The sequence below is a fragment of the Gordionus sp. m RMFG-2023 genome, chromosome 1 (genome assembly GCF_954871325.1).
Source record: "Gordionus sp. m RMFG-2023 chromosome 1, tfGorSpeb1-WG-v2, whole genome shotgun sequence".
Taxonomy (NCBI): Eukaryota; Metazoa; Nematomorpha; class Gordioida; order Chordodea; family Parachordodidae; genus Gordionus; species Gordionus sp. m RMFG-2023.
Genome location: NC_088775.1, coordinates 19,511,010 through 19,531,819, shown reverse-complemented (window position 1 = coordinate 19,531,819; position 20,810 = coordinate 19,511,010). Strand labels below are relative to the sequence as shown.

At 27.2% G+C, this 20,810-nt stretch overlaps 1 protein-coding gene across 5 annotated transcripts in view; it reads left to right on the top strand.

The window, feature by feature from the left end:
* The window catches only part of LOC135922067 (ankyrin-3-like), a 101,107-nt gene that overhangs the window by 70,944 nt on the left and 9,353 nt on the right, over nt 1-20,810 (top strand). For 4 of the 5 annotated variants that reach the window (XM_065456486.1, XM_065456482.1, XM_065456484.1 and 1 more), the window contains 11 exons: nt 1,558-1,792; nt 2,002-2,412; nt 12,691-12,760; nt 14,143-14,358; nt 14,567-14,716; nt 14,920-14,993; nt 15,049-15,100; nt 15,289-15,459; nt 16,120-18,921; nt 19,178-19,270; nt 19,559-19,630. In XM_065456486.1, the coding sequence (XP_065312558.1) occupies nt 1,558-1,792; nt 2,002-2,412; nt 12,691-12,760; nt 14,143-14,358; nt 14,567-14,716; nt 14,920-14,993; nt 15,049-15,100; nt 15,289-15,459; nt 16,120-18,921; nt 19,178-19,270; nt 19,559-19,630 (4,346 nt within the window). The remainder of the gene's footprint in view (nt 1-1,557; nt 1,793-2,001; nt 2,413-12,690; nt 12,761-14,142; nt 14,359-14,566; nt 14,717-14,919; nt 14,994-15,048; nt 15,101-15,288; nt 15,460-16,119; nt 18,922-19,177; nt 19,271-19,558; nt 19,631-20,810) is intronic. The other variant, XM_065456483.1, reaches the window with a different exon arrangement.

Genomic DNA, 20,810 nt, shown 5'->3' with positions numbered 1-20,810 from the left:
CTTTAATGGTAATGTCTATATGGAATAGAATAAACACAAACATTAACAATATATGTTTTTTAAATTTCTATTAGTCAATTATCTAAATAAAAATTTTATCCGCTATTTTTTTGTATCCGATTATACATTATAAATATCAATGCTAAATTTTTCTTAAAATTGTGAATTCGAGCTGATCTTATTTATTATTAAAAAATTGACCCTAAACTTAATAGTCAAATTAGTGGGTTTTTGTTAGGGGAAAAGCTTTCTCATCGCTTGGATCAAAATATTCAATCTTTAGAACGTTTATAAAAACTAGGATGCCACTGGTGAAATATGATACAATTAGAGCAGTGCGCTGGTGAAATCAGTGGCCAGTCCAAAGTTTAAAAATCAAATCGTCGTTGATTTTGTGATTTGATATAATTATTATTATGCCTTTTAGTGAGTGATATTTTTACTTGTAAAATAAATTAAAGGAATTAAATAATAATAAATTTTTCATTAGTTAACTTTACAAATGAAGTATTAACCATGACTTTAATTGATGTACATCACCATTCAGCAGGTCTCTCCATAATGGATGGCATTCTACTCCGATGACCCGAGACCCGATTTAGCTCTGTCCATTGAGGGGGGCAGTAAAGATTTTTTAAACATCATAGAATATTTGAGTTATTTGAATACAAAACTTGCAATGATTATTTGAAAAATACCACATATAAAAATATAAATATGTTTAAATAAGCTGAAAAGAAATAAAATGATAAATGATTTTACAAATATTATATGATAACAATGTTGATTTAGTTTAATTGCGCTTTGTTAGGGCTTCAATTAATAAATATATATAATTAAGAAAATTGTAACTATTTTACAATTGATATTACCAATGATTACGCAGTAGAAACTAATAAAAATATAGCATTAACAATATAATTTTGATTGAGATGTATTTTTAAAAATCAAAGTAACTTTTTTTAGTTATGTCCTTTTCATGTCCTAATAAAATCAAGATACTCTTTTTTATATCCAGAAAGCCAACATTTTTTAAAAAAATTGGGGGTACTACTTTCTTTCCTAATAGGCCTAAAATCAGACTTGCTACCCTTTATTGATGGCCCGATACATCGTATATCTTCCATTGAGCGGTCCACATATCAAATTTAATGACGCAAGATTTACCCAGAGTTGATTTGCTCTTGTATTTGTCTTTTTATGGTTAATCATAGAGTTGTTCATCTTATTGTTGTATGCCGACTGACGCACAGCTCTCGATATAATATTAAAATTTTATTTTAAAAAAAGTTATAATTAGAACTATTATATTTTTCACTTTAACCAATACCAATTATTTAAAATACCAAAAAATGATATTTATCTAAAGGGGCTCGTCATTACGTATTAACACACCACTAAGATTAGACACATCCTTTGACAAAAAAATATATTGAAAATACAAATAACATAAAATATCGATAATTTACGATCAATAATATGGTTATCTATATGCATATCTAATTAATTTTTAAATATAATTTTATTATACAAATAATTTGTACTTTATACAATTAGATTCTGGCTCATGGATTGTAGACAAGTTAATGATGCCACCAAATTCGGCACAGAAGTGTACAAAGAGGCTACTCATGTTCCTTACATGGTTCGAATGTTGGTTTTTGGCAAACGCCAATCTAATAATGACATAGAGGGTTACATACGTGCTTTTGTCATTACTGACGACAAAATCGATAAAACCCTAGAACATCAAGAAAGATTCAAGGAGATCGCTCAGAGCAGGGATGTCGAGGTTTCGAATGGAATTTTTGTTTCAACTTTATAAGAAAGAAAGTGTTTACTGAAAATTTATTATGCCATTTTTTGTTCTTGAGTTTACACACATTACATATATTCTACAACAAAATAAGATTTAGGCGAATAATTTAAATATTATATATTATTTATACAGTATGTTTATTGGCGAATAAAGATAAATTACTTATATATATTTTTATTAAGGTCTTAGACAATAAACCTATATTCTTGGAAACGATGGGTAATTTAATACAAATCACCAAATCAGATACCTCACGATTTATTGAAGATAATTTTATGCCTCACGCCGCTTCACCGACTAACTTTTATAATTCATATCATTCTAACATCAACATACCTAATAGCGGGGAAGCAACATCTCCTATATTCAATTCTAATTTGAATGGCCTTTTAGCTCTTAATACTAATATCCTAGCCCTGAAATTTAAACCCTTCCAAGAGAATAGATTACCCTTTAAAGTCAGAATAAAAGACCCTAATCAAGAACCCATAGGCCGATTACTATTTTTAGGTGATCCGCCTTATGCAACGCTCGTTAAACCCGCGGCCCACCCAATATGTACGCTGAACATCGTTCTTCCAACTGAATTTAAAGTTTATTATCTTTCAAAATTTAGATTCAAATGTTTATGTGGTGATTCCACGTCAAATCAGCTATACTTAAAATTCAATGTATAATAAAATTTTGATGATAATTACCCGGCCAACATGACGGGGGGGGTGAGGGGTAGATGCTTAAAAAATTAGAACTCACCCAGTAGGTAGCCCATATAAAATATTTAAACATTTTCTCACTGGTATTTCGTAAAAAAATTTAATGGGTTGTTCTCAATTATTATAAATGGCTGGTTGATTTGTGTAACAAATTGTTTCAATAATTAAATTTCTTAGTTTAAATATTTAAAAAAAGTTAACACCCGAAAAACGATCACAGAGGTTACATGAAAATAAATATATTTTTATTAAATAAAATGCTTGCATCATTAAAAAAAAATGGTAGCTGCCTTATGTACAAAAATAATTTGCAAATTTAGTTGCTAACTTCGTAAATTATTACTTATTACCATCTATTTTTTAATGGAGATATGCAAAATTGCCCAACACCGACCTTACCCCTAGGTTCGGATTATTGTAATTATTTTATTTCGCGTTGGGGCTGTTATATATTAGAAAAGTCATCTTAATATATTATTTGTTTTAGGTTATCATGTAATTAATAATATTGAAAATCACTTTTAATAGTGTAAATTAATATAAACTTAGAAGGTCTATTAAATGATACTTTTATCTTCTAAAGGTAAGTTTTTTAAATTCGGCCTTGATTGCTGCAGAAATCTTAAGCCCTATCAGAAGGGTAAGAGCACGATATAGCGAAAAATTGGTTATCTCGCTTATATCTCCTAAAAAAATTTTAGAGTAAATTTGAAATTGATATTAGATGGTAAGTAAATACATCTATTTAAATTAAGTTTTTGAAAAAATCTCTAAAATGGATAAAATATTCTCCATATTCCCAATTTGGAAATCAAATTGAGGAATTTGGAAATCAAATTGAGGAATTTGGAAATCAAATTGAGGACAAAACTCATATTTCGTCTTTTACAGAATTTAAATAGATGTATTTACTTCCCTAGCATCTATTAATATAAATTTCAAATTTACTTTAAAAATTTCTAGGAGATATAACCTAGATTCCGAATTTTTCGCTGTTTCGTTTATTGCTGTTTCGTACCGAATTCATCAGAAACTGTTTAACCTGCATCAATCAATTTTTGAACCTTTAATTAAATATTCTCATCAAATCCGTTGGAATATATTCAACTACTATGAAATGCTGATTGTACTTCTCGTTATGAATCGTTAGAAGCATTAACAAGTCGTTACCTAGATAACCTCTTATCAGATGAACAATTTATAGTTGCCATAGGCCACCGAATTTGGTGTTGCATAGTTCCACCACATATATGCATTAAATATCGGTTGATTCCAAATGGTAGCATGGTCTCAATTATGTATAGTCAAGGCAGATATGTAAGACATACAACGATTAAATGAATTATTAGCCGTTTACTAGGACCCGAATACCAAACTGGAGCCTAATTTATCATCAGATGATGGTCTGAAATTTTAAAATTATTTTTTGGATGATCAAGTTAAAGTATTTAACTATATTCCAATTATAAACTATAATATAATAAAAAAATAAAAAGGCGCGTATTCTATAAAAACGGAATTGGGTATATAAATTCTACTAAAACACCATAAATTTTTTTCAATTGGTTGTGCCGCTTACTTATTACTGGAGATTACTTTTCTTTACTACTCTACACTTTTTTAAGATAAAAGTTTATTTTAAAAAAAAATATAATAAATGAAAATGATTACAATTTTAGGCAAATTTCAACCTTTTTATATTTTAAATAAAAATAATACATTAATATAATATTGACACTTAATTCTAAATAAATAAAACAGGACTTAACATGAGTCTTACGATAATATAATCAAAAATCAAATTCATGCGCCATTGTTACAAATCCAAATTATTGCGCGTAAAATAAAATACTAAAAAAAACCCCGATTACAACAATTATATTTTAAAAAAGAAATTTGAATATTATTTTTTACTAAAAAATGAAATTCCCTGGGTTCTGGTGTAAGGGCTCTTATTTTATCGGTTAAAATGTTACCTAGGTTACGATTGGCAATATTTCAACCATTCATAACCACTAGTACAGTCAGCATTTTGTAATAGTTGAATATATTCCAAAGGTAGGTTTGTGATATTTAAATTTTTTTTGATTAAAGGTTCAAATTGATTTATGTGTTAAAACTGTGGGTAAAACAGCCTCAGATAAAGCTAAAGATATCCAAACAGTCAAGGCCGAAATTTAAAAGGTTATCTTTAGGAATGATAAAAGAAAATATCAATCATGGCGTTATTCATCAAACTTGATGCCAAAAATAAGAAAGAGATATAAGATTTAAAGAATATTAATCTAAACCTCCCATTTTGGAGGGTAATTGTGAGAAACCTCAAGTAAATTTTCCAATTTAATATTTAAAATATTTCTAAATATTCATGAAAGCGATTAATAATTTTATTATTTAAAAAAAGGAAGATCTAAAAATATATAAATCTTTGGTAAAAATATAAAAGAAAAAACTTTGCCGTGAAGGTATTTCTTATATATTTTATAATCCTAATAATTAAAAATTCCCAAGAACACCTCACAGTTGGAAAAACCGCGTAAATGTGAACCAAGAAGATTAATTTGATTTCTTTAATTATTTTAAACCACTGGATTTCGAGGGCATTTGAATTTAAAGAAAATATTTCAGATTTAGCTTTAATTTAGAATAAGGCCTCTTTTTAGAGAATTTAACTGTATAATCTATCCCTGCTAAAATATTTTTAAATGGTGCACAAATACCATCCAGATACCAGATATTTATGTCTGTTAAAAAAAAAGTTTTTGAAGAATGAATTAGGTTTTATATGCCTAATTTAAATATGAAACCCAAAAAGCCTCCTTGTTGTATATCATTGTCAGAAGGAATTCTATAATCACCAAATTTGAGGTGGGTTCTACAGCCATACTGTTCAATAAATTTTGCATACATTAGAAATTTTTCATAAAAAATGTTTAAAAATACTTTTCTGGATAAGGAATTAAAAGTATTTTATAAATCCAGCTTACAAGAGGAGGATCTTCGATGAATATATATGCAGATAGTGGGCAGCTATTTCCCCCTTTAGTACCAAATCCAAGTTGATATGTTTGAAACATTTTTGAAGTATCAGATTGGATCCTTTCAATGATTATCTTAACTACTTGTATACTGAAAAGAGAAACTTTTGCAATCGCCGAACCCTATCATTAGGCTTAGATAGTAAATTTAATCCAAAAAGGAGAGATGAATTGGCTAGGTAAAATCTTTGTTCGCTCAATATTATCAATGAAACAAATGAATTCTGAATAGGATTTTTAGGTTGATTAAAAATTGGAAATAAGAAAGTCGAAAACCGTCAATTCCCTCTGCTGATTTTTTATTAAAAGATATTTGGTGTTTAGATCACAATCTTTAATTTGGGACTTCATCTGCGAAGAATTTTAATTTTAATCCAGTTGATATAGCTGAGAAGAAATAAAATAAATATTATAAATTAATAAATTATGTTTTTTTACCAATCGTTATCACTTACCTTGGACATATGTCAAGCGGACTTATTTTTTTAAAAATATAGGCAGCAAAATTAGAGCAATTACATCAGAACCCATAAAAAGATATTATTTTATCAACACGAGCAAAAAAATATGTATTAATACAATATTTTTTATTTATGTCAAATATAAAGGAAACAAATATAACTTTAACATTAATTTAAAAAATTAAGGTTATTAAATTTCTAATCATCATACTTAAAGAAAATATGCTAAATTTTAATATTTCTAAAGAAACTATTCACGTTATTCATAAATCCAAAAAAGATATTATCAAACGCCATGCAAAAACCATTGTATTAAATAAACAAATAAAGATAACTTATTATATTTCATAAATGATAATTTTACATACTGAATAATTTTATTGGCAAATAAATTAAAAAATATGGAAATGTTTTCCATCATGCAAACACTTTCTTATTTTGTACATATAGTCCATACATAAATTCGTATGATTTTGACAAATTACTAAAATATTATTTGAAAATGATTGAAGATATTTTTGCTAAACTAAGAATATTGATAAAATGTTTTTTTTGGTCTAAGTTAAGCAAAAATCTTAGTCCCAACAGTGCCAAAATTAGACAGGTTTGACTGTAATTGATAAATAAATACCTTAATCAGGGATGCGAACCCAAAATTTTTGCCCGGATTCGGTTTAAGGTAAAAAAAAAGGTGGGTTCGGTTCAGGGAAACATTTTTGAACCCAGGTTTGGTTCCTGGTTCAGCTCGGGCTTAAGAATTTTTGAATTGATAAAAAAAAATCTATATTTAAATCATAAATAAAAAACTAGACATAAATTTTTTATTTTATTTACAGGCAAAATAGAGTTAAAAATACAAAAGTTTATCAAAAATTTTTGTTTAACAATTTTTAATTTAGATTTTGAGAATTCTTTAAATTAACAATATCCAATATAATAATTGACTTGTTAACTTTCATTTTCCTCTAATTAATAATCTTTGAGAATAAGTTAAAAATAAATGATATAAATTAATTTAATTGTTTAAAATTTATTAACACTCCAATAGAAATCCTTGAGAATAAATTTTAAAAATGGCGTAAATGAATTAAGTTGTTTAAAATATATTAAGACTTCACTTAATTGGAAATATAATATGAAAATATTATAAAATCTCAATTAAATTATTAATATTTGTATTTACAATTATACAAATATCTTAATATATGATTTTGACAATACACTGAACCTGGTTGAACCCGGGTTCAAATAAAATTCCCGGGTTCGGTTCGGGGTTTTGAAAATTTTATAAACGGAGTTCAGGTTAGGTTTGGGTTCATATATTTTTTTCAAAAACCCGGGTTTTATTCTCCGGGTTCGGGTTCGAATCCCTGCTTGTAATATTATACTATGTGGGACCAATACCCCTTACAGCAGCCTTGTAAATTTACTGATGGCTTTTTTATGGATATATTGGTATTTTTCTTGGGGGCTTTCTTTCCGGGTTTGACAAATATTGTTTTTTTTGTTAATTTACATCAGGGGCATCGCTAGCCTTCACAATCTCTGGGGGCTCAACTAAAAAAAATTTTGTGGGGGACTTCGCCTCCCCCCATACCCCCCAATTTTTTGTTAACTCTGAACAGTTATTCTGATTTCCATATTTTGTCATTTATTATTATGCATACAAAATAAACTGGCATATAAAAAATCACATAATACAATAATATAATTCTTAGCAACTTACATTGACAAAAGGTTATCAACAAACTAATATAATTCTCTGTAACCATTTTAGACAATGTTTTATAGAATGGACTAATAAGGAAAAATTTATAGGCCTAAACCAAATCAACAATTTTTGTAGGAGAGAGTATAAACGACCAATAAGCTAGATAAGTAATCGAGAAAATTATTGTGAGATATTAAATTTCTAAAAGATTATCTTCCATTTTAAATGATATATAAACGACTACACAGTTGACCATTATTGTTTATCTAAAATATGCAATTATATGCTCTCAGTCGTTATAGTAATAATCTTAAATTACATGGCAACACATAATAGATGCTGATTAATTAGCAATAATAGCCATGACACTTACGATGTAAACTAATATCCGAATTTATTATGTTTGATAAATTGATAAAATAAAAACACTAAAAATCTTTGGAAGAAATAATTGTTCAAATATATTGAAGCCTTGAGTTATTTTCACGGCAAGGATGCCATATAATGAAACATTTTGGAACTATAAAATAAGGACCAGAATGATATGATGAAACAATTAAGATTTTATATATTGTCTAGTGATGTTAAGGTAACTAGTTATATTTTTAAAATTGTAACTAGTAACTGTAACTAGTTATAATTTTTGAAATGTAACTGCCAAAAGTAACTAGTTACTTTTAAATATATATTCAAATAATTGTGAAAAATTAATTTTAAATTAAATTTATTTTTTAAATTAAATTTATTAATTTAAATTATTTGTGAAAATATCTGATTGTTATAATTTCCCGTTCAAATTGATTTTCTTTTCTTAAATTGTTACATTGTTGCTGGGCTTCATAATTTTGTAAGCAAATTCAATTAATTTAATAAATTTTAATATTATATTTATTTACAAATGTAGCACAATATATTTTTTTCCATCAAGTAACAAGCATTGGAACTTCATATACGTAATAAAAAAAAATTTAAATTTAGTATAAGGAAAAACAAAGACAGATTATTTTAGAATTTAATATTAAATTATTAATCATTACTTACAAGAACCAAGTCTAACAAAAATATCATGTTATAGGTTTAATAATCTTTATGATAATGACAACATCATTGCTGCAATTCTTCACCCTTTATTTAAAACTGACTGGCCTTGGATTAGGCAAGAAAAGAATAAAGCAAAAAAGGAGGAAATTTTAAATTTAATAAATACCTTAATACCTCAAAGTGAATCCCAGACGAATGAATCATGCTCAAAACCAACATCACTTGATGTAGTTATATTTTTTGACCTAAAGCGCCAAAATATTCTGGATAATGAACTTATAGAAAACTTTATCAAATCTAATAACAACACTATTTCTTTATATAACGATTTTCCAAAGTTAAAATTACTCTTTATTAAATATAATGTTATTCTAACATCAAGTGCTCCCGTAGAGCGCTTGTTCAGTCTAGGTAAGCTCATTTTTGGAGATAAACGAGCAGGTCTCCCAGATAATAACTTTGAAATTAATTTGTTGTTAAAAGCAAATAAACATTTATTAGATTCTAATTTTTATGAAAAATAAATGTTTTTTTTTCAATGCAAATATATATTTTTATATTCGATGTATTCAATTTTGCGATATTTTTTATATAAATAAATTGTATATTATTTTAAATAACTGATTATACTTTGTTTATCCTAATTTTTTTTATATTCAGCATTCAATAAATAAATAATGCGCATATGAATGATGTATAAGGTAAGTAACTAGTTACTTTTGAAAATAACTGTAACTAATAACAAGTTACTTTTGTAAAAATGTAACTAGTAACTGTAACTAGTTATGTTTTTGCCAATGTAACTAGTAACTGTAACTAGTTATGTTTCAAAAGTAACTTTTAACATCACTAACTAATATTGTCGCACCACTGGTATTTTATATCTTAAAATATTAGTAGTTTGTAATAATATCAAAAATATACTTGTATTAAAAATTTAACTCAAAACTGTTTTTCGAAAAAGAAAAAAAATAGCTTTCCTAAAAACACGTGAAAAAAAGATATCAAATTTATTACATTTATTGCAAGATGAATAATGAAATGTTTAATTAAAAATTATTTATAACTAAATAGATGGCGTTAAATACTTGAATGCAATTTGTTATTATATTTATTATCAAAACCATTTATTAGTAAAATTTATTAATATTAACTGTAATATATTATATAACTGTTAAATACGTCTATAAAAGTGGCATTGAATCTAATATTTTATAAACTACTGTATATAGTAGAGGATTATAAACTATATGTCTACTTACTTATAAAGAAATCTCTTATACTTATTTGGACCTTGAAAATATTTTTAAGGTATGATAATAAAATTTAAAAATAAATATTACTTATTTGGGCCTTGAAAATATTTTTAAGGTATGATAATAAAATTTAAAAATAAATATTACTTATTTGGACCTTGAAAATATTTTTAAGGTATGATAAATAAATATACAGTTGATTAGTCATTTTGAACTCGGCTAATTACAATATTAAATTTGTTAATTTTCAAATAATATATGATTATATTTATTTAATTAGGGTTAAATAATAATTTAAATAATAAAAGTCAATTAAACTTCAACTGTTAAAGCTAAATTAATATTTAGTGAGTTATTGATATTATATTTTTAATACAGAATTTGATTGCAAGCTGACATAGTGAAAATATAATTTATATGTATTAATCTAATCTAATAATTTAAATAATATTCATTTAATAAAAATTTAAATAGTCTTATTAATTTCTAAATAATAAAATTATATCTATATATTACTTAATGGAATTATAAAAGAAATCATTCAGTGGGCAATCCAAAAAATTTATTTTTAGTTCAAGGGGATATTAAGGAGCCATTAAAAAAATTTTTTTTTTGCTCAGGGGGCTATTCAAATTTTTCAGGGGCCTCGAGCCCCTGCGCGCCCCCCCTAGCGACGTCACTGGATTTATGTATTAATAAATCATTTTTTATATACAGTGTTGTGATGATTTAATGTAACATATTAACGATTTAATTTAAACACATGCATATATAATTATGATCTTTACAAATGTACAACAAAAGAAATAATTTAATTATATATGCATGTGTTTAAATTAAATCCTCATTATGTTACATTAAATCATCACAACACTGTATTATATATACATACATAAAAAGCCATACATTAATCTAATTATGAGCGTATAATTATAATCTATATTAAAATGCGGCAAAAGGAATATGTGCAAAAGATTTAAAAAATAACAATGAAGACCGGGGATGGTATTGAGCGAGGAAAAAAATAAAAGCAGAAAGGGTCTAGGATAGCTATTTGACTAGTAGACTACTATTGAAGTTAATGTAATATTCTTTAAGGATTGCTATGGACAGCCTTTGTCGAAGAAAAAACTCCTCTTGAGGTTCTTCTGATAGTTTACTGATTTGTGATCTTAAATTTTTGAAGAATGCTAAGGCAAGTTTGCCGAAGGTGACAAGTGTGGTTGAAGTGATAGGAATGGAACAAATATTACAGAAACATTAACAAAAGAAAATGAATGTAAATATGAGAAGAATTTAAAATTTTTATCTCAAATTCTAATTATGCGTAGGTTATAGAGCCAATTTTCTTGATTTTAGAATTGCTCAGGACGGTTAATTACTGAAATAGGGACATATTTTATTTGCGCTCAAATGAATTTATGATTTTAACACAAATTTTGACGCTTTTTTAACGACATTAGGGCTTATAAAATTCCGCATTATTATGATCAATGCTTTTAACGTTACTTTAGTATGCGTTGCATTTAGAAAAAGGCGTCATTGTCGTTATGATATTTTTTAAAGTTGACTTTAACATGAAAAAAAAAATACCATTATTTTTGTTTTAATAAATTTAAAATATGTAAAATTACTTACCTCGATTCAATATTAATTCCATTATTCTGAATAAAATTTTTGGAATAAATGAGTTGGTGTTTGAATTGATGAATATTTAAATATAAAATTACAAAGTGGTCTGAAATTAATAAAAATCATAATCCTCTTCCTCCCAATGACGATAATTTGTCTGCGCTTTATTCAGACTTATTTCATTAACCGAGCTACTTGTTGGTGGACCGATCTTGTTTTTTTTAAATTTTTCTTGAGAAAAATTTGATCCTAATATCAATCAGACTTCTTGAAAAATACTTGGATTGGATCGCTCGAGCAATTTTTTTCTCAAATCGAGCCAGGCCTGAAAAAAAAGTCAGATTCCGGGTGTGCGTTTATAACAGAATGATATTGGCAAATGAAACTATCTATGTATCTCATATTTTTTTAAAATATTTTAAATAAAATTTTAAAAAATTTATGATGGTTAATTGATCTAAATTTATGACCCTATTATTTCATTTTCCTCATCAACTTTTTGGATCGTGTTTAATTGTTCTTTAAAACGAAAACAACGAATATCGATAAAAATAAATTTTAAATATATTTAAATTAAAAATCCATACTAATAGGACTACAATTGAAATCGATAATATTTATTTTAAACATCTGTGTTATTGATTTTTGGGTTAAATATTTTTTTCTTTTTTTTGCTATATCTACAAATGAAACAATTTTATATATTTTAATAATTAATTTAATAATATTATACACTTTTACCACTTAATTAAGAATTTTATATTCAAGGATTTATAAAATATGATTGTTTTTTAAACTTGGCGAGAAACAACTTTATTTAACCTATAATTTTAAACTAATGAATGAAAAAAATACCCCAAATTTTTGATACGTTATTTTTTTATTTATTAAAATTATGATTGCCAATTTTTTGAAATTGGATTCGTTCTACTTTCTGTTGCCATTTACTTTATTTTTTATTGCCTAATAGCAAACGAATTTTAAAAAGTTAAAATAATTTATTGTCTAATTATATTCAGGAGGAACGCATGGATGTTTTATCGGAAAAATCAAATGGGGTTAAATCGATTCTAAAAAATATTGGAATAGGTATGATATGATAAATTCAATGGCATAACACGTAAATATAAATACTGGGGGAGGAGACTATCTTTTTCTACCCACTAATTTGAGTTGTTGTTTTATTTTAACTAGAACCTTTATAATTATATTGTAACAAAAAATAATATTTACAATATTTTTTTAAATTAAATTGCGCCTTTTGACGTTTTGTGAGCTAATTTGACATCATCAACTTGCATGTTATTTTATAACCATTAAATGCCTAATGATTTAATTTGATATTACAAAATTATATTATAAATTCAATCGTATTTAATTAATTAACAGGTTAAAATATGCTTTTGCTAGTATTTTATTATGTTTTTTCGCCATTTTTATTTTTCGATTTTGATCAAATTATTAACGCTATATTTCTTTTAGTTTTTACATAGCTTTCATTATTTATTATAAGCTACATTTTCTATTTAGACGTGATGCTAAATAAAATCTTTTTTTTATAAATGCTTTGTAAAATTAAAAAAAATTTTTTTACTTCTTAAGAAAAGTTTGAGGGTTCTCAAAAGGTTTAAATAAATGAAAATTAACTTCCTTAAAATCAAATCTTTGATAATATTATAATTTAGGTTAAGAAAAATTGTCATTTTTTAGAAAAAAATATATTTTCCTCAAATTTTTTTGGTCCTTTAAGCAACTGAAATATTAAACATTCTCGTTTTGTCCAATGCGAGTCCTGCCCTAATTTTATATAATTTTTTTCGAAATTTTATTATATTCTTTTTTAACACGAACGCTGTCCGATTAAAAAAGATTTCGGATCAGATTTTGAAATGTATACTCTTCAAAATAAAAGAAGAAAATTTTTAATAAGTAAATCTTTTGTGATTTTTATAACATAAAAAAATTTTCATGATTGAAATCACAAATTTTTTTTAAAAAATAACATTCATTTTTTGATGAAAGATTTTTTAATCAAAATTTTGTGCCCAAAATATCTTTTTTCAAACTCTGCTTCCGAGACTTGAGTTGCTTAATTTAAAAAAAGATACATATATTTTATTTGATTCTAGATCCAAGCTTTCCTTATAATATACTTCTAAAGTTAATTTCCCTTATTATTATATCATCTATCTTCTTTTTCAAGTGCGAAAAATAAATGATGGAAATTTTAGATTTACCAATTACATCCAAATACAATTAGGTAGAGAACTCGGCAAATAAAATTTTATAACTTGTTTTAAAAATGTTGTTTTTTTTCCTTCAAATTTTGGTTTTATTAATAAGATCGAATTTATGAATTGTTGCACCAAAAGATTCTCGCTTCTGGACCGAACCATATTTATAAATGTCAATATCAACAATGAATTTATTGCCACTAATTAGATGCTGAAATAATAATATATAATATCTAGAGCGAGAAACTGTATTTAGCCCCGATTTAATGGCGGATAATGTTTCTCAGTCGTTACAAGGCGATTGGATAAACTTAGCTCGTGAATTGAATTTTCCAAGTGAAGATATTCAGGAAATCAAGAAAGAATTTCCAGATGATGTAGGACATCAGGCTAAAGCTATGTTCTTAGTTTGGAAACGTATGCATTCCCAAGGTTCGGATCATGTCAAGCCAAGTAGTATTTTTTTATATTAAACGGTTTTTATTTAATAAATCACATAGCTTTTACTAATCATGTCTGACCTCTGGTTCTTAGATTATGTCATTTTATGACCAACCCGGGTTTCGGAAAATATTTTTAAGTCCTTTGCTTCGACCGGACAAGCATCCTCTAATTCTTACGATTATGATTAATTGAGTCTGATAATTTAAAAAAAAATTAGTCAAGGAAATGGAATTGGCATTGAAACGTATAAATAGGAATGACATTCTTACCTATAATCCTTGGCTATCAAAACTAGAATCTCAAAAACATGGTAATGGTATAAAATTGAATCATTCCTCTCCTATCAAATCCGTAGACACAAAAAAACGTACATCATAACATATATTATATATGTATTTTGTTTTCTATATTTTATCTAATACTTAATTTTAATATCATTGCGCTATTAAGGAAATTTGATAATGCTTAAATTATTTTAAATCATATGTTAACTAAGCCTAAAAATTATATTATGAATTGTGAATTTTTCTTAGTTCTTATATATATATACATACATAAATAAATAACTAGATCCCGAAGATTTAGGTGATTGGAAATATGACGCGAAACAAGATTCACATTTGCTTGACATTCATAACCAAAAAGTTTATCAACTATTGAAATTATTAATATATTTTGAAAAAAAAAATCTTGCTTTAGGATAAACATATTTCACCTCAAAATCAATCGGAAGATATATCACTTAACCAAGGTATAATATCCTTATTTTTATGATACATATATATATATAAATTTCCAATTATTCTGAATAAGTTATGAAGGTTATTTAGATTATCTACATTTACACGTGCCTATCTATTTCTTCTGTTGATATGAAATGTATTTAAATTTTAGTTTTATGTACATGAATAGTTATTTATAATGTTAAATTATAATAAGATAATATTAGTAGTCCTGAAATAATACCAACCCAAGCACCAAGAAATTTGCCTGATAGAATCAACAACCAAGAAAAATTATCCGAAGGACAAAAAATTGAAACTCTTAAAAAGTTTGCATCTGACACTGCCGATTCCGGCCCTCATTTTCAACCTATAAAACCTTTATCAGGTTAGGACACTTTAATACTATATTACTTTTTGTTTTGTTTTTGTGATAAATTTGAATGCATTCAATTTTATCTTAATTAATTATTGATCAAATTAACAAAGTTATCAAAAGGCGTAACACTAAACTCGGGGAGCCTCCGCGGAAAAATTTGGGGCCCCCTTACTCACTAGAGGGCCTATTTACGCTTCACTCCCCTTCATCAATCTTGCTCGATCGGCAGCTTCTGTTACGCCTCTTATTACTAATTATTTGAATTTGAGTTATCATGAATTCTATAATGTCATGCCTTATTGTATATTTAAACTTTCCTAAAACGCGGAGTTATCATTTTTAATTCATGATGGGTATATTTTTTTTAGCCATCCTATTTTTTATTACAATTTTAAAATATTTCTCCTCGTTTAATTTTCATGAAGTGCCATACTAAAAAACAAGTAACATATTGCTTATCTACTTTTAAACATGACTACGCTGCAATATTTTCATTTTATATTTTGACTTCCTATATTTTACTTTATTAAAATCTATCCTTTTGCCTGATTTTGCTTTATACTTAGTTTTACATTATTATTCGTGCCCATTACAAAAAAAAAATTAGAATTCTTTAATCTTTTTTATATTATATTTCCAATCGCAATTTGTTTACGATAATGTCACCAGACTCGAACGTTTCTCTACACGGCGATTCATCTTTAGAAAGTGCTGACGATATAGATGAAAACAGTCATGTTAGATCCACCAGCAACAAACTTATTTCCCCGACGATTAAAAACGACAAAAAATCTTCTGGTTTTTTAAAATCCACCCGTAAATCTTTGCAGGGTATCTTAATCGGTCATAGACACAAGAAAGAAGAGGATGATATCTTAACCAGCGATCATAAGAAGGAAGAGTTGAGCGAAGAATATCTAGCTTCCCTAGGCACCCAGGAACGCATCAAATTTGATGATGAAGCTATAGCAGCTCTGGCCGCCGGCAAATTTATTAGCTCGGACATTATAAAAGATGCAGAGATGAAAGCAGCTAGGGAAATTGGGTATCTAAGCCTAGGGGAAAGAAAACATTCCTTATCATCGGGTATCATTAAGAATGCTCGAAAATCTATAACCAAGTTTATAACTTCCATTGGCGATCACGGAAACAAAGAAGGTGATCATCACGCCTCCCACCACACCAAAAATAAGGGTGCCAACCTTTTAGACAAAGTCGAAAATTCTTTCGAAAAAGTTGGACACTCGATTCGTACGTCCATAACTGATATCGGGGACAAATTAACTGTTAAACCTAACGTAGGAACGGCTGCCGGTGTTGGGGCTCTATTGCACACTGCCGCTCATAAAGCTGAAAGAGAAACTTTAAAAGATACCGGTGACAAAATAGGCGATGCGCTTAAGATTAAAATTCATCAAAGAGAAGAACATTTGGGGTTAGCTGGTAAAGCTTCTAATGCTTTGGAAAAATCGGCTCATGACTTGAAATCACAATTTGAAGGTTTAGGCGATAAATTAAAAGGGCAATATTACAAGCCTTTTCCTGAAACCGATAGTATTGGTCACGATGGCAATGATATCATTGATAAGACATCTCTTGCTATCAATAAAACCACCAATTCTATTGAAGCGTCCATCGGTGAACTTGAAAACAAGTTGAAATCTCACGTTGAGCCAACTTTAAATAGAGAGCATGGCACTGATCCTAATTTAACTCCTGATGTTAACCTTGCATCGCATAAGCCAGATGTAATTGATAAAACATCTGTAACTATAGATAAAGCTCTTCATTCAATTAAATCACCTATTGACAATACAGTAGATAAATTAAAATGTCCTTTTGAGGGAAGAGGTGATATAATTGATAAGGCGTCCGCAACTATAGATAAAGATGTCCATGCAATTAAATCTATTGACAATACAGAAGATAAATTAAAAAATCCTTTTGAGGGAAAAGGAGGTATAATTGATAAAGCGTCCGCAACTATAAATAAAGCTGCCCATGTTATTACATCTCCTATTGACAATATAAAGGACAAGTTAAAAAGTCAATTTGAAGATGTGAAGCAACGTGACAATGAAATATTTTCAGGTCATTTTGATTCACCCTATATTGTTGATAAAGTATCAGCAACATTGAATAATACTTCCCACTCAATTAAATCATTTGAAAATATAGAGGATAATTTGAAAAGTCCGGTTGAGGGAAAAAGCAAGCCTAATGGAATATCCTCCGATATTGATCTCCATTTAAATACACCTAATACATCTGATAAAATTTCTCACAATAATAAATCTTTATTTGATGACATTAGATATAAAATCGATGATCATAATCTACCTGAAAATGAGAATTTGTCCAAACATTTACCTACACCAATCAACGATAATCATTTATTAAATAAAGATGTTGATTCACTTAAATCATCCTTTGAAAATTTGAAGAATAATGTGTCTTTAGATCCCAATCTTAAGCAAAATGTTCCAGGAAATGTTAGCGCTTTAATCGAAAAAACATCAACATCATTAGATAAAGCAGCTGAATCCATCAAACATTCAGTTGAGGAAATGGGAAGTGAAATAAAAAATCCAACCGTCGATGTAAATAATCATTTAAATTCTAATAGCAAATCAGGACTTTTAGGCAAAGTTTCATCGACGTTCGACAAAACAATTCACACTCTGGCATCATCTTTTGATGAACTAGAAGATAAATTTAAACTATCTCCAAAACAACCTCAATCCCCTCAAAACGTCGCAACGATGCAGGGTAGCAAATTATTGGATACCACACCTTTACCAGGTCTGAGTACATATAAAGAATCTCATAGTGATATAATTTCCCTAGCAAGAAATTCCATCCACAATACCCTGCATGGATTCGCTAAATTGAACCAACCCAAAAAAACTTTGTTCAGCGAAAATAATACTGATTACGATGTAACGGATCAGGAACCTAAACTTAATCCATTGAAGTATTCATTAAAAGATGATTTAAAATTTTTACCTTCTTCTAGAGATAAATCCGAGTATAATAATGCACATAAAACGAGTCTAAAAAGATCCTCAAACCCAGTCATCACTTCAATTAAGGAGGCAAATAAATTCGCGGACAAAAATCAACATGTAAATAAAAACAAACCAGTAACTTCTGCCAACGAAGATGTGATGAATCGAGATGATAAAATAGCTGCCAATAAAATCACACTGCTGTCGGCCGAAATACCAAAAGACTATTCAGCGTCTCATCAATTCGGGCAGGTTACGTCTCAAGCCCCACCTCCTGATAACGAAAGCTATGCCATTCATTCAGTTAGGCTTCCGTCTAAAATACCTAAACCTCCCGGCTTAATCCGTTTATCGGAAGATGAAAAAATTAAAATGTTAGGCCAGGTTTTGATTGACACTGATTCTCCTTTATCGTCTTTCAACGGATTAATTAATCGGTCTACTGATATGCCTTATAATGAAGGTTTAATTTTACTCAATTGTTTCCAAATTTTATACCCTCTAGAAGTCCAATTTATTATTTCTTATATATTGTTATCTTTCCTTACTATATTCCATTTTTTTTATCCTCATTTATTGAACACCATTCTATTGATTTTTTAATAGTTTACCTGATTACATATTTTAACCTTTATTATCGTTGCATTGCATATTACTTATTCCTTGTATATAGCTGACGAATTATTTAAATTCCGACATATTTTTTTTTACCTGTTCAGGCAAAACTGCTCAAACGGAATCTCTTATTAAAAGTCAAAATAGAAATGTCGTACCACAAGTATCTACAAATGAAGTTACTATTGAATCGAATGGTAAATATTTATACCAGATGTTTTTTATAGAGACTTGCAGGACGGGTCGAATCTTAACCTTTTTAATTTTTTTTGAAACCCTGGTCTGACTGGAAAATGTTTTCTTACAAACCAGGCCTATAAATAGGCAGGTCTCTTTTTAAAAAAATATATTAAATACCATTTATTTAGCTATCTTTTTAAAAAAATATATTAAATACCATTTATTTAGCTATCTTTTTAAAAAAATATATTAAATACCATTTATTTAGCTATCACGATATTAAATATATTATTTTACCTAATTAGTAGATCCCAAAACTCCGCAATCTAGTCCAAAGACAGAACATAATGATCTTCATACAATAACTTCTCCTCATGGTAAGATAAAAATAAATTTGAGCCCTATAAGGGTCCATCTGACCTAATTCAATTAGGCCGGAAATTGATTTAAAATTTTCATTCAGGCAGGACTCGGATAAAGGTTATTTTAGAAATCTAATTTCGACTGGAAATTTAAATTATTTTGTTTTCATAATCACAAATCTTTTTTTAAAAAAATAAAATTTCATATTTTTTTAGTTTTCAATGAAAAATTAATCTTGCACCAAAATATATACTGTACTTTCTTATTTGGCCAAAAAAAATATTTTTTTTTTCTTATTTAGCAAATATATACTATATTTGTAAATTTAATGATGATTCCAAATATATATATTAGTTAAACATGATAATTTATAATTTTTGCTCAATTACTAGTAGTTTTATCTAAAATAATTTTTTTTCACAGTATACATTTTGGCCAAACAAGAAAAAAAATATATTTTATATTTTGGTGAAATAAGAAAAAATATGACCAAAATAAATATATACTTGATGCTAAACATTTATATAGAGTATGTATCTTGGGATATAACCAAATTAATATACTAAAATTCTTCACAATATCTTTATTTATTTTGTTCTGATCGAACCTATGGCCGAAATCTATTTTTGCAGTTCGATATTGGGCCTAAAAAATTAATATAGATTTTTTAAAATCAAATTTGATAATATTATAAATCTTTTTAATAATTAATCATAATTGTAAATAAAAAAATTCATAGTAGAGAGCGACACGACAATAATCGACAGAGCCGCGTATGTGTCCTAAGCGACATAGCATTCATAGTAGTTGCGACAAACATATTTTGATTTTTTTTAAAAAATGGTATCAATTACAACTTTAAAATTAATTCTATTATATCGTTACTTAACTTGTGCACTGTTACACAACTTGGTGATTGATAGAAAAAACATAGATCTCCATCCCAAGGATACTCAAGATCCTAAACAAAATAGAGATTATTTATGGAATCCTCAATCTATAAAAAACCCCTCAAAGGTTTTTATTAGAGTTACTTTTTTGAATATTTTTATTGAAATAAATTATCATGGCAATTATAACTTTATAATCTAATAAAATCAAGTTATATAATTGATTTGTAATTATATTATAAAAATAAAGTATAATTGTTGTGTTATTTATTTTATGTGTCTTAAATAAAAACAATCTAAGATA